Source organism: Urocampus carinirostris, chromosome 18 (genome assembly GCF_059441175.1).
Source record: "Urocampus carinirostris isolate Australia breed hairy pipefish chromosome 18, RoL_Ucar_1.0, whole genome shotgun sequence".
In the NCBI taxonomy this organism is placed as follows: Eukaryota; Metazoa; Chordata; class Actinopteri; order Syngnathiformes; family Syngnathidae; genus Urocampus; species Urocampus carinirostris.
Window position 1 is genome coordinate 28,428,629 of NC_142366.1, and position 14,874 is coordinate 28,443,502.

The window sequence follows — 14,874 nt, forward strand, 5'->3', positions numbered from 1 at the left end:
TTGCGCTTTGTTGCACTTGTTTTCTGCCACACTACACAAAAAAACAACATCTTGTGGTCAAATAATATACAGCGCCCCTTAAAGAAGGCTTAATATTCACTGTGATGTTTCCACAGGTTCTGCGATGGCACAAGAAGTCAACAAATGCAGTCGAAGGACGTTTCCTTCTGGAGGAGGAGAGGTCAGGACTTTAACGTTCTGCTGGATTATGCCGATCACAGAGATTGCCACGCGGGGACGCACGTGGAATATCACAGACCGGAGGGACCCCGACAAGCCAGAGGTCAAGAGCCGCCTGCCGAGGAGCGTCAGAGAGTGGCCCGGGAGCGCCAATGTTGGGCGGCCCAGGTCCAAGCTCGCGCTAAAGAGAGGGAAGCGGCTCTCAAGCAATGGAAAATGGCCGGCGACGTGAAGTACCACACCCTGGGGACGGACGAGTGGCGCCCGACTGTCGCTTTTGCTCGCCACATGTCGCAGAGCGAGGCCGAACGTTGGGCACAAGCGCAGCAGCGGCTCCACGCCAGGACACCAGAACCAGGCATGAATATCTCTCTCCCGGTTTTGAAGTCAAATAGGGTGACGTACGTAAATTGAGTAGATCCGAGGAAAAAATGTTTTGGGGGGGAAGAGGTGGGTATCGTGAGATTTCGCAGGGAGTAAATCAGGCATTTTGAATCAAAATCAGTGTAGTTTGCAGAGGCAGGAGTAGTTTTCTGTTGCGCTGTGCAACTGTTATGTTGAAAGTGAGGATCACACCCTGTGGCAGTATTATACAGGTGCTGGCCGACTTACGAACGACCATAAAGTTGCCTGCCCCATTTTTCACTAAATAGTTGCTTCATGGAACGGCAAAAATGATGTTGGCAAGCTGTTTGGATTTATTTTCATCTTGTTTCTGTCGCATTTTATGTTTGTTTTGCCGGAGATCAAAGCCAGGAGAGAAAGCTACCACGTGTTGTGAGTCATCATTTGATTCATATTTACTTTATTTGGTCTTTTATTAGCATATTTGCTATTGGAGTCATCCAAAAGTCATTGAATGTAATCCAGTTAAAGTAACCCTACCCAACCCTGTTTACACACAAAAACAATTTACCTAAAAAACGTCAAGCATTCTTGTTTAACCTTCAGGAGATGGCATAAACATAAGCCAAAAACACATAAGCAGAACTTGTATTACACTTTAAGATAAATTTGTTTGTTAAAAACCCAAATAAATCCCCAGGAGCCGTACGAAACGTCACGAAATGGTCACCAGACCGCCATTTTATGATTTGACCCTCAAAAAGTTCCCCTCGCGATTTTACAAACAAAACCCCAATTTACACATTCCAAAAAATGCCCCACGGTCGTTGTGACTAAATAGTAGTTGTGGTAAACATTTTACGAACCTGTTTTTATTTTAGGGTGAAGAAAAGACGAGAGTCGTGTCTTTCTTCTGTGATGCTTATATCTTATAATTGCGAGAAGACGTCGACACACAGCATAGTTTTCATAAGCTACACGCTCCCTCTAGTGGTGAGGTTTGCAACCTGCACTCTCCAAAACGAATATGGCGTCTTCCCTATACCGTATCAACAATAAAATAAATACCTTCAAACTTGTGACCATAAACAGAAATATTTTAAGCGCCACAGAAGATACACCAAACCTAACTTCTGCTTTTTTAACCAAACACGGGGGAGAAATGGTCAAATGCAGCCAGGGTTGGGTAGGGTTACTTTAACTGGATTACTTTCAATTACTTTTGGATTACTCCAATACCAAATATGCTCATAAAAGACAAAAGAAACTAGATATGAATAAAATGACGACTCACAACACGTGGTAAGCTTTCTCTCCTGGCTTTGATCTCTGGCAAAACGAACATCAAATGCGACAAACAAAATGAAAATAAATCCAAACAGCTTGCCAACATCATTTTTGCCGTTCTGTGTATTCCGTTGCTCCCCAAGCCTGCACAAAATTGAGTCATTTTATTCATATTTAGTTTATTTTCTCTTTTATTAGCATATTTGGTATTGGAGTAATCCAAAAGTAATTGTAAGTAAGAGAGTTAAAGCAACCCTACCCAACCCTGAATGCAGCCCACGTGCCAGAATATCAGGGTTGGGTAGGGTTACTTTAACATGATTACTTTCAATTACTTGATGAGTTCTACAGTGTACCAGAACATATTTCCTCCACACCCTTCTCACATTTTGAACCCTTTCCCCATTCTTATGTCTGCAGAAGGAATGGTGGCTCACTCCAGGACCAAAGCCAAATGCCATTCCATGCCCAGGATGCTGCGACCCGAGAGCCTGCATTACGTGGACGTGGCCTCGTGTGGTCAGGATTCGTACAGGCGGGTGAACGGGCACCCGTTCTCGCACCACGACTTTTACAGAGTGCCCCGTTGGCCGGAGAATGGCCGCCCCGCGAGCGCCAACCAGTTATCCTTAACGCCAAAGCCCCGTTTCACCCGACCCCCGAGACCTCCCTCCTACGAGATGCACCAGCAGATCAGGGGAAGCTGTGAGATCCTGTCCGGGAGAGATTCGGTTCTTTCCCACACCAGGGACAGGACTCCTGTTCCCATGGCACGGACGGGCGATGCACCGCTAGATTATTTTGCACAGGATTCTGGACCTCCAGGATACATCCCGCCCCCATCGTACAAGAGGGCGCCCGTGATTATAGGAGGGCGCCGGGGATATGGTGAGATTGCAGTTGATTACAGGTAATGTGTTCCATTTTGACCATTATATTTAGCGAATGGCGGGTACTAATAAGAGGTGTCTGGCCTTATTTCAGTGTGGGCTTCCATTTCCTGGTTGTTTTATGATCTGAACTGTAATAAAACATACTCATAGGTTGAGAACTTTGTAATTATTTTACGTAACATGAGGCACGTCGAGGTAATCGACATACCGTAAATTCCGGACTATAGAGCGCACCTGATTATAAGCCGCACCCACCACATTTTAAGAGGAAAACCGATTTTGTACATACACAAGCCGCACCTGTACATAAGCCGCATGCGCCCACATTTCAACATGTAACACAAACACAAAATTAACCCAAACCCGAATTCAAGTCCCGTGATTGAAACTAAATGTCTTTCATTAAAGTCCACAGTCCAAAAATCACAGCCGGCAATATGAACGGAAAATGATACCGGTACTTAAGGTTTGATGCAGACCTGCAGAGTCCGGGTCCCGTTGAAAGTAATCCAAGGAAAAAAGTGTATATTTTCCAAAGGTAAGGGTGGGAAAAATAGATCAAATAGATTGATACTAAAGCAGGATATTGAAAATAAACTAGAAAAACTTGACGGGAACAAAACTGGAAACCGATATTAAACAACGGGACTGAAAGGATTTTTAATATATTTCGAAATTAAACAGGACAAAGTAATCAGGAACGAAACTGTAAACCAAATGTTAAACCTTGACAGGACATACCAAGAGGAAACAGGACCGACTCAAACCCCACGTCTTGCGGGGCAGAGGTTCGTTGACGGACTGACAAAGTGACAGAGTGAGAGCACTGAGCTTAAATAGATGGAAAGCCAATCTGTCAACGAGCCGCAGCTGGCGCCACACGGGCGGGGCCAATTGGGTGCCATGGCAACCGTGACATAAAGTTTTCCATTGAACATAAGATATATACAATTCCTATATACAGTATGTGTTTCCTTTCTCATAAGGCTTTTATAAAGCTTTTTATTTTTTTGGGTGGCTCCAATTATAGGTTGGGGTTTTTTGGTCCAATATGGCTCTTTCAACATTTTGGGTCCCCTTTCAATACCCACTCCTATCTGTCCCCTTTTGTCAGTCCGTCTGCGAACCTCAGTTAACACTAGGCAAGCTTTTTTTTTTACCCTGACCCCCACCTGTTTTTTGCTCTTGTCTGTCCCCCGGCTTCAACCCGTTTTTGATCCCGACCACGTCTACTCTCCCGTCCCGGCTTTCGACTTTTTTTGTCCCCGACCACGTCTACTCTCCTTTCCTGGCTTATGACTAGCTTACGACCCCAACCACGTTTTTGCTCTTCTGTCCCCGCTACTGGCCTGTTTTCCGGTCCCGACACCGCCTTCGCTCGCCACGGAAGATCCACTTCCGCGTTCAGAGCGACCAGCTTCCCGCGTCCAGCAATCACCGGATCGTGGGCGCATCCCTTTCTCTTTCTTCCAATAAAACTTTTGAGAAACGCAACGCAAGTGGGACCTGTCTCTGTCCTGGTCCTGACAGTTAATCCTTAAAGTTGGCAACATTTATCTATTATTACTATATGCTGCAATCAGACAATTGCAATGGATTGAAGTCAATTTTGTATTATTGTATTATTATTTTAAGTATTATTTTTCTTACACTCTGAACAAAGAATAGAAAAATTCTCATTGCAAGTTAAATTGTCTGCCATTTACCATTTTGGACATTTTTTTATTTGTAAAACTGCGTTAAAATAGTAAAGGGAAGAAACATAATCTTTAAAATACATTAATTTTTTTCAAATTTTTATATAAAATGTCCAATAAACGTATTCAATTTTTGGGCAAAAAAACACTTTTAAACGGATGTGTTGTACTTTTACCAAAGTGTTAAGTATCAAAAGAACCAATTTGATGATACTGGTATTGTCACGACCAGAACGGAATCAGGACCCAATTGCGTAACGTTAACCACATGTTTTATTGAAAGAAAGAGGAAAGGCTGTGCCCACGATCTGGTGCTCGCTGGACACGGGAAGCAAGTCGCTCTCGCAATCGGATTGTGATCCGAATACGGAAATGGATCTTTCGTAGTGGGCGATGGCGGTGTCAGGGACGGAAAAACAGGTCGATAGCCGGGACAGGAGAGCAAAAACGTGGTCGCGGATAGAAACGGGTCGTAAGCCCGGACGGGAGAGCAGACGTGGTCGGGATCAAAAACGGGTCGCAAGCCGGGACGGGAGAGCAGACGTGGTCGGGATCAAAAAACAGGTCGTAGCCGGAGACAGACGGGGAGATCAGGAACGGACAGGTGGAAAAACGGGAGCAAAAACGGGACAGGCGGAAGTCAGGGTCAACAGAGGTTCGCAGACGGACTTACAAAAGGAGAGTGACGGGACCGGGCTTAAATAGGGACAAGGAGCCAGAATGAGCGGGCACAGGTGATCCAAATTGGTAATCATGACAGGTATAGCTTAATTATAATTATAACAAATCATCAAGAGTGGTCCTTAATAATATGTTTGGTTCTGCTGTGGTAGTGCGAGCGAGCAAGGTGCTCCAAACTGGGCAGAGAGCTGCTAATAATTTTCTGGGTCGTGTTGATGACCCTTTGAAAGCTTTTCCCATCTGCTGCCCTGCACCCATCATTCTAGCGTATTAGCTGTGATTGAAAAGTTAGATTTCTATTTCCACAGTAAAATATAACCAACCCATGCTTTTTATCAATCCTTTTGTGTTGTTTCGTTTTCAGGTACAGAGGTGACTTCTACCAGCAGATACACGTTGCTCCGGACGGAACTCACTGGATAACGAGGCATCCTTCAGGTTCTTTGCCAGAGTCATTCAGAGAGAGGTGCATGGCAGGTCACAAGCAGCTCCATCCCTTGTGTACATCGCAAGGGCATCCAGTCAGAGGTGTGCAATACATCTCCTTTGACGACCCTCGCGTACGGCACATTTCTTCAGCTCTCGGTGGCAATTCCCTGACAGACGCCGACAAGATCCGTCACATCCGCAACGAACTCCCTACTCCATTGGAGCCCGGGTCCAGTAAAAGTGCCTTTTTGCCCCCGTCGGCGGGGCCATTCGTCGCCGCCAAACTCTCCGGCGATGCTCATCAGACGTCTTCGTGTGACTTTGACAATGACAATAGGAGGTGGCACAGCAATTTGCACAACGCTACTGTCGACAACTATTCAGCAACTGACCAAAACTGCAACACATATCCCAAAAACCAACGTCCTCCTCCGTCGCCATCTTCGGCCTTCCAGGCCCCAGTAAGAAGAGCATCATCTCGCCAGGGGTCCAGCTTAGATCAGGTCTTTGCGGAAACCATTACACAAGTGAAGAAAATCGTCCCGGAATCAGGTTTGGATAACAACAGAAATACAAAGAGACGATTTAGTGAGACCATCTTCTGCCTTGTGTCTGTCCCCCTTCACACACCGACCAACCTTAACAAAAACGGATCAGCGGATCAGAACAACAACGATACAGCGAAAAGTCTGACTTTGCCCAATTCGCAAACCTTCGCTGTTGGCCTCAAAGAGAGCATCCGGAGCAAGTCGGTAAACGAGATGCCCATCAGAGTCCACTACTCACATTTTCACACCACCAGCACTTCTTCTCTAAGGAATTCCAAGAGGGCCCCTTTAAGGAAGGAGATCATAGATGCCTGGGCGCTTCAAGCCAATGAAGACAAGAGGATGTGTTATTCTGGATCCTGGCCAGGAAACCAATACCGTAACCAGGAAACTCAGACTGGTTCACCCTTGAACGTGGTGAAAAGTCCAGAACCCCAAAGCCCACCTGAGATCCGAGAGCCTGTCCATTCTCCCTCGGACTCGACGACTGACAGCGGCGTAAAAACAGAAAACAGTTCCTCTTATGGCTACCCAATGGCTGGCCAGAAAAACCTCAATCCATCCAGCAACAGCGCCTTCTCCCGACTCAGCATAAGCTCGACACTCCAGCAATCATCACAACCTTCTGAGCAAAACATACCCTCCCCATCTAAACAGCGCGATACAGAAAATACAAACCCAACCTCTCCAAAGAAGAACATCTCCAGTCCTCCTGAGCATTCAGGAAGTCAGAACCCAACCTCTCCAAAGAATAACTCCAATCCTCCTGAGTGTGCAGGAAATCAGAAACCAACCTCTCCAAAGAAGACATTCTCCAGTCCTCCTGAGTCTACTGAACAAGTGACCTTTGGCCAGTTTCTCCTAAAGCCAGTCAACCGAAGACCTTTCGATGCCATCGGTGAGCTGGAGACCATCAATAAAGAGATGGAAGACACAATCAGCAAGCGGCGTCATGCCGGTCGGTCCATTGATGATCTAGACGGGATGACTAAAAGAAGCGGTCTTCCAGCCACCCTCAAAGAAAAACCTGTCCTTAAAATACGATCCAAATCCTTTCCTTCTGCTAATGATTTGGAATCGGTGGGTACACAACAGGCTTTCTTAAGGCCACGGACAAACAATCCATTGAAAGATCAAATCTGCATAACTTCAAATTCAGATGGGAGACAAGCAGTGGTCGAAAACAGTAACTCAAACTGGCTTTATCGGCAGGATATCCCTGTCCCTCAGGAGTCAATGCAAAGGGATGTTGGGCTCACTGTCTACACAGAGACGCCGAGTGAGACAACGCTGCAAACGTCTTTGGTCTCTCCCGATCATGAGGACATTACAGTACAGTGTTTGAGAAGACGTGAAAAACCGAAACAAAGTTCTAATTCAGAGCCTAAAACAAAACATAAAAGCAGAAGTGAACTGAATCTGAGCACTTCCAAAAGCAGGATTGAAATTTACAAACTACCCAAGAGTCAAAGTTGCCCACTCGAATCCCTGTCGTCCACGGAGCATTTCTTTGACTTAGAACCTCTCAAATACACAAACGATTCAACAATCGCAGACCTGCATCTTGAGACTTTGCTCTCTCAAGAAAAAACAAACGCAGCACCTGTAGAGGACCTCAGTAGCCTCTACGAAGTAAAATCCGCACAGGGAATACCTGAAAATGAATCCATCCAGCAGAGAGCTGCCAGAATATTGGGTATTACCGTTCCAATGGAAACCCTGGGAGTGTCTGAGATAAGTGATGATACAGAAACAGGTGTTGAAGACCAACAGACTATGTCTGAAGGACCTGATCAGTTGGGAATGGAAACAGTCGGGTCATTAGAGACAGATGACAAAGAAGATAGCATTGAAAAGCACAGTAACAATCACGACAATGACATCACTCAGTCTACTCTGGCGCCTGACCTACCTGAATCCCAACTCTCCATTCTTTCCCTGTCCCCGGATAAAACCCTATCACAGAAGAACAGAGAAAAGAAGACCACTACAGCACCCCCATCAAGCAAATTCATTGAAACCATACAAAATAAACTAAGCTCTTCCACCAACGGATCAGGAACCTCAACCACCAACAGACTCGCTCGACTCAAAGAACTTCACTCGGTGTCCCGGATCCGACGCCTCAGCCTGAAAGGTTCGAATTCAGGCAAAGACTGTATTTCAGAGGTAGATCAACAGGAGATCTTGAAGGTTGAAGAGAAACAAGAAAATGGAAGGAGGACGGAAGAGGACACAGATTCTGAAAACGCATGTGAAGCTCAGGACGCGAATGTAGAAGATAGTAAACCAGGTCAAGACGATATATGCAAAGAAGATAAAAAATCAGAGGAGGTAGAACAGACTGATAATGGCTTGTATGTACTTAAAGCAATAAAGGAAGGCGTAAGAGCAGAAGTTGAGGCAAAGGGCGAAGAATCGGAAGGAAAACTAGACATTAGATCTGGTCCTAACGCTGACAAACAGGAAGTGACCGAAATCAGAAGTGGAGCGACCAACGATATAGACAAGCTACCCAAAGCCAAGCGCCGTTCGAAACTCCAGAAGCCCCCGCTGCTTCCGAAACCTCGCAGTGTTCCCAAAAGGGAAATAACGCTACCGCGGGGCCTCATTTCTGGGACTTTTGGAGCCTCAACTCTAGAGGAGGAGGAGATGCTGGATATCTCAGGTGGGTCTAAAGTTAACCCTGAGTTGTATCTATTGTTTATTATTTATCTGGTTTCGATTTTATTTCAACCTTTGTGTGCGTGTCTGTGTACTTAGCATCCCAGGTTGTTGGGTGGGGTTAAAAAGGGGATTTAATTTTCTTATTCTACATTGAATGTTTTAAATTAGCACTTTGTGTCAAGAACCAGAACAGGATCAGGACCCAATTGTGTGACATTCTCACACAAGCATTTATTTTAAGGGAAATGGGGAGTCATGCACGTTAGGCAGCCGGTCTGGCGTGGAAGCCAGAGACCGACGAGATCAATAACGAATCAGGATATTGAAAATAAACAGGAGAAAATAGACGGGAACAAAAACTGGAGAAACTAACAAACAGGACATAAACAGACAGAAACAAAACTGGAACCTGAGATTAAACAGGACCAAAAGAAACGAGAACAATACCGGAGCCGCAGCTGGCGTCCCACGGGCGAGGCCAATTGGGCACCATGGCAACCGTGACACACATGGGCGGGGCCAATTGGGCACCATGGCAATCGTGACACACACGGGCGCGGCCAACTGGGCGCCTTGGCAACTATGACACTTTGATTGGCAAATTGTGTGAAATCTAACTAAATCTGCGCTTTATTTCACACTTTAACAGGGGTCATGTTTGTTTTCTGTTTTCGGCGTCGCAGTGGTTAGCTCGTGTGTGGCACAGTTCTGAGGTCATGAGATCGAACCTCCTGTGTGGAGTTTGCATGTTCTCCTCATGCTTGTGTGGGTTTCCTCCGGGCACTCCGGTTTCCTCCCACATTCCAAAAACATGCATGTCAGGTTAATTGGCCGGTCCGAATTGTCCCTAGGTGTGAATGAGCGAGTGAGTTGTCTGTCTCTGTGTCGACTGGCTGGCAACCAGTTCAGGGTGTCCCATGCCCACTGCCCGAAGATAGCTGGGAAGGGCTCCAGCACCCCCGCGGCCCTACTGAGGATAAGCGGTGCAGATCATGGATGGATGGGATCTTCTTGCTTGCATGTTCAGCCCGCAGTGAGCATTGACGAAAGACTGGCTATCGGCACTCGTTGTCCATGATGTCTTTTATTTATTTCTTACGCACTTTATAAAGGCGGTTACAAACTACTGTCCTTCAACAGTAACGTTCCTTTTTTGTTCTACTCGTCAGACTCCTACGACCCAAGCCGAGTGGAGCGAGTATAACTTCTGCGTTCCACCACTGTGGAAATCTTCACATCAAGGACGATTTCGCCAAGATTCGGACCTCGTTCCTCAGCGGCCCTGATGCTTCCGGCATCCTTACATATCACCCCTTACTCGTCGGACTTACCCGGTACTGTGGGCAGAGACGTTTTTGCAGCCAAATATAATGGCAGGGCCAATTTTCCTCTACTCCACCTCCACCTTTCTCCACTCACCTACAGTCGGGTTGGGGTTGAGATGAAGCGCTCTAAAGAATGCAATCCAAACCCCGTGAAGTATTTCTGCTCCACCCAGCCTTCCTTAGAAATATTGGTGTTCCTAGTGCACGTCACTTTTATTCCTCGGCGCCGAAATATGAATGTATAAGTGCTTCTGATCTTCAAAAGAATTGTAACAATTAAATTACAAAAAAATATAACAGTATTGCATTACAATCAGTATTATCCGTCACCAAATGTAAATACAAGAAGTATAAAGTTTTATCTAGAGTATAAAAGTCAATTTAATACATGTATATTTTCTTATCTATTAAAATATATAAATATATATATAGAGATATGTCAGATAATGGATTTTTTTAAAACATTGTATTGGAGTGTTACACTAATAATGGAAAACTAGTCTTTATTCTTGTATGATAGCGAATGTACTCAGTGAGTCTGGGTTGCTATGGGAAACACTGTGGTCTCTGAATAGTTTCACTTAAGAGCAATATAGACACTCTTTGATTTCTTTTGGGGGTCTTGGAGGGGTTGTATTTGATTTAGAAGTCTAGATATCCGTGTACGTTTATGCAATTCCAAAGTCATATTTGTCGTGTTCATCCAATCACCCCAAGTTTTCGTTTTTACATGACTTTACAGCAGTGTTTATGAATTATTTTCTTTCGCGGCCCCCCTCGGAAGAAGAAATCCCCTTCCCCACCATGAAAAATATCCTCGTGTCCCTCCGAGGTCGCAGTGAAGTGCTACGGGAGGAGACTTTTGTTTGTCTCTTTGCCCCGTCTCTCATTGCCTGTCTGCATCCTGCAGTGCTTATGAATTATTTTCTTTCACGGCCCCCCTCAGAAGAAGAAATCCTCTTCCCCGCCCTGAAAAATCTCCTTATTTTTAACATAGCAAGGACTTCGGTCTTGGCACGTCTCCCTCCGAGGTCGCAGTGAAGTGCTACGGGAGACTTTTGTTTGTCTCTTTGCCCAGTCTTTCTTTCCCTGTCTGCATCCTGCAGTGCTTATGAATTATTTTCTTTCACGGCCCCCCTCGGAAGAAGAAATCCTCTTCCCCGCCCTGAAAAATATCATTTTTTTAAACATAGCAAGTACTTCGGTCTTGGCACGTCTCCCTCTGAGGTTGCAGTGAAGTGCTAAGGGAGAAGACTTTTGTTTATCTCTGTCCCGTCTTTCTTTCCCTGTCTGCATCCTGCAGTGTTTATGAAATATTTTCTTTCACGGCCCCCCTCGGAAGAAGAAATCCTCTTCCCCGCCCTGAAATATCCTTTTTTTTCATGATCGCATTCGGTACTTTTTTCACCAAAGAAAAGATCAAGCGTCTTATCAGCATGATTGGGTTGTAATGTCTATAAGTGAGAGATTAAAATATTTGGTTTTGTGCTGTTCGCTGCCAACAGTGATAACATAGCAAGTACATCGGTCTGGGCACGTGTCCCTCCGAGGTCGCAGTGAAGTGCTACAGGAGGAGACTTTTGTTAGGCTCTTTGCCCCGTCTCTCATTGCCTGTCTGCATCCTGCAGTGCTTATGAATTATTTTCTTTCACGGCCCCCCTCGGAAGAAGAAGTCCTCTTTCCCACTCTGAAAAATATCCCTTTTTTTTTAACGATCGCATTCGGTACTTTTTTCGCCAAAGAAAAGATCAAGCGTCTTATCAGCATGATTGGGTTGTAATGACTATAAGTGACAGATTAAAATATTTGGTTTTGTGCTGTTCGCTGCCAACAGTGATAACATAGCAAGTACATCGGTCTGGGCACGTGTCCCTCCGAGGTCGCAGTGAAGTGCTACGGGAGGAGACTTTTGTTAGTCTCTTTGCCCCGTCTCTTTTTCCCTGTCTTCATTCTTTTAAAATGTGTTTTTCCTAGATGAGGGCCCGCTACACTTTGTATCATTTCATTCTAATACTAGTGAAGGCTAAATGTAAACAAAACACTCTGCCAGTGAGAACACCACTGCCCTCCTAGTGTAGTGGAGGTGCAATTGCACTTTATTCAGGGTAAGTTTAAAAGAAAAAAAAGGTCCTCGAAGTCAAACACGCCTCCACTCCCATGATTTGAGAACCACTGCTTTAAAAGGGACCCTGTGTAATAGTTGATCACTAAATGTCGCTGAATTGTGTAGTGCATCAGAAAACGAGTGCTAAAAAGGACAAATACAAACTGCGGAGACCCTAATTCTACCAGCATTTCAGAGAGAATTTAAATTAGTTTTGTCAAAATGAATAATGAGTAGTTTGCATTGTTCCTTGGACTAAAATGGACAAAAATAAATACGTGAAAATATTCATTTCAAACTGTTTCAAGTCAACTTGCTCTTTTTGTTTTGGGTGTAATCTTTGTGTAATAAAAGTAGAGATTCTGCTTTATTTTAGAATTACAGTTTAATAATACTTAACTGTTAAAACCACATCAATACCGATACCAAATATCGATACAACTAGTACATATAATTACTTCACTTCATAAAAAATACTCCATTTTGAATGAGATTGCATTCAATTATGCCCTTCAACTGGCTGGCAATTAGTTCAGGGTGTCCCCTGCCCACTAGCTGGGTTGGGCTCCAGCACCCCCGTGACCAATGTTCCCTGTAATTTTCCGTTTGTTCTTACAATTCTTTCACAAGATATCCATTTCTTTTTATTTCCTCATATATTTTGTCGCATAATATTAACATTTTTGGGGGCTTATTTAGTCGGTTGTAAGATACAGAACTGTACTTAATCACATTTTTGAGTGGAAGTACAATGTCGGCAACAAGATTCACTTGATATCATTGGAAATTATTTGAACGCAACACAAACTTTTTCTTCTTTTTTCTGTGTGTTTTTTTCTACTTTTTTTTAAATTCCTTTAAAAAAAATCTCATTGTGTTTATTTTTTCCGAGCTGTTACTTTTTTCCTCCATTTCTTTCTTTTCTTTTTTTTTTGGCTTTTTCCTAAATGTTTCCTTCTTTTTTTCTCTTCCTTTTGTTTCTTTTTTTCTCAGCTTTTCACTACTTTTTCATTTTGGTGTTTTTTTCTTTTTTGTTCTATTCCCCCCTTCCTTTAAGTCATTTTGTGCATCATTTTACATAATATTCGGTCATGTTGGGATTAAAGAAGCAAAAACAACCTGAAGAGCTGTTTAGGACCCGAAAGAGCCTTTTAGTGAGCCGAGCCGAAGAAGCCGGTTCTCGAAAAACTCTACTAACTTTACTCAACTTCGTTCCACTTCGACTCGACTTCAAAATACCGCATTAGGACACAACGTCAGGGGAACCCATGTATTTTTACCTTCATGCACTGTAACCTTGACTGATTATCAAACATGTCCAAAACTTGACGTCACGTTACATTTTGCTGAGTTTCCGGCAATGCAAAATTATTTTTCTCTTTTGAATAAATTGACTCATGTATTATTGCAAAGGTTGTACGGCCTACAAACGTCGCTTGTTCTTACAATTCTTTCACAAGATTTTCTTTTTTTTTTTTTCTGGTATCTTTTGTCGCATAATATTAACATTTTTGGGGGCTTATTGAGTCGGTTGTAAGATACAGAACTGTACTTAATCTTAATTTTTAACATTTTTTAGTGGAAGAACAATGTTGGCAACAAAATTCACTTAATATTTGGTCATGTTGGGATTAAAGAAGCAAAAACAACCTGAATAGCCGTTTAGGACCCGGAAGAGCTGGTTCATTTTAGTGAGCCGAGCCGAAGAAGCCAGTTCTCCACTAACTTTACTCAACTTCGTTCTACTTCGACTCGACTTTAAAATACCGCATTTAGGACACAACGTCAGGGGAACCCGTGTATTTTGACCTTCATGCACTGTAACTTTGACTCAAGTCGCTTCTTAATTAGTAATTCTGAGCCCTGATTTTTGTGCGCCGGCTAGATTTTCTCGTGCGCTCATAACGTGCGAGCAGTGCGCAATTGCTTAGAGGGAACACTGATTATGAGACTTGATTTCAGTAGGTTCTTTATTGTTTTTATTCATTTAATTTCATTTGTTTCTTTTTTTTTTTATTTCCTTGAAGCGGTTGGCAATAAAGTTATCATTTCATTATATTTTATTCTCAATACTCCTTTGCCTATTCTGATGTACTCGCATCTGTGCGTGTTTGGCAGCTTCTGAGCAGAACTTCGTTTTTAAGGAAAGCAATACACACAAGAAAAACAAAAACTATTTTACGCTATGCATCGGTCATCGAAATTTACTGGGTTTAACACCAAAATGGAAAAGCTGCAACTAGCACCAGTTTCCTTGCGTCCAAACTTTGAATCTAACGTTCGTTTTTCCTCCCATTCATCAACCCAGTAATTAACAACCATACTTTTACTTCTCTTATTTTGAAAATACGGGAAAATACCGCATCCTCCTTGGACTTTTATACTGAAAATTCTTTGTAACGTATCGACCGACGGGTGCACATTCTTGCTTTCAAATGTTCTATTTTCATACGGATAAATATATGTATAGCTTATTTTTCAGGAGTGCGGCATATTTAGTTCTCGTGCACGTACTCGTATATACTACACGATACTCGCATTTGGTACTCGATACAGTCTATGGGTTATATTTGAAATATTCTATATTTTATTTTGAAAGGCTCTTCTCGTGTTTATTTTGAGGCGGTGGAAAGGGAACTCGTTGTAAAATGGCACAATGTTTGTCTAATAGATCGTTTCATAGAGACAAAGTGTGTGCTATTGTACAGTATTACGGAC

The 14,874-nt window shown here is 43.6% G+C and overlaps 1 protein-coding gene across 1 annotated transcript in view; it reads left to right on the forward strand.

Moving 5' to 3' along the window:
• Nucleotides 1–14,874, forward strand: part of jcada (junctional cadherin 5 associated a) — a 60,578-nt gene that overhangs the window by 45,675 nt on the left and 29 nt on the right. The window contains exons 3-6 of the mRNA XM_088322473.1: nucleotides 117–538; nucleotides 2,233–2,722; nucleotides 5,448–8,728; nucleotides 9,897–14,874. The exon at nucleotides 9,897–14,874 is cut by the window's right edge and continues 29 nt beyond it. Of these exons, the coding sequence (XP_088178599.1) occupies nucleotides 117–538; nucleotides 2,233–2,722; nucleotides 5,448–8,728; nucleotides 9,897–9,931 (4,228 nt within the window). The 3' untranslated portion in view covers nucleotides 9,932–14,874. The remainder of the gene's footprint in view (nucleotides 1–116; nucleotides 539–2,232; nucleotides 2,723–5,447; nucleotides 8,729–9,896) is intronic.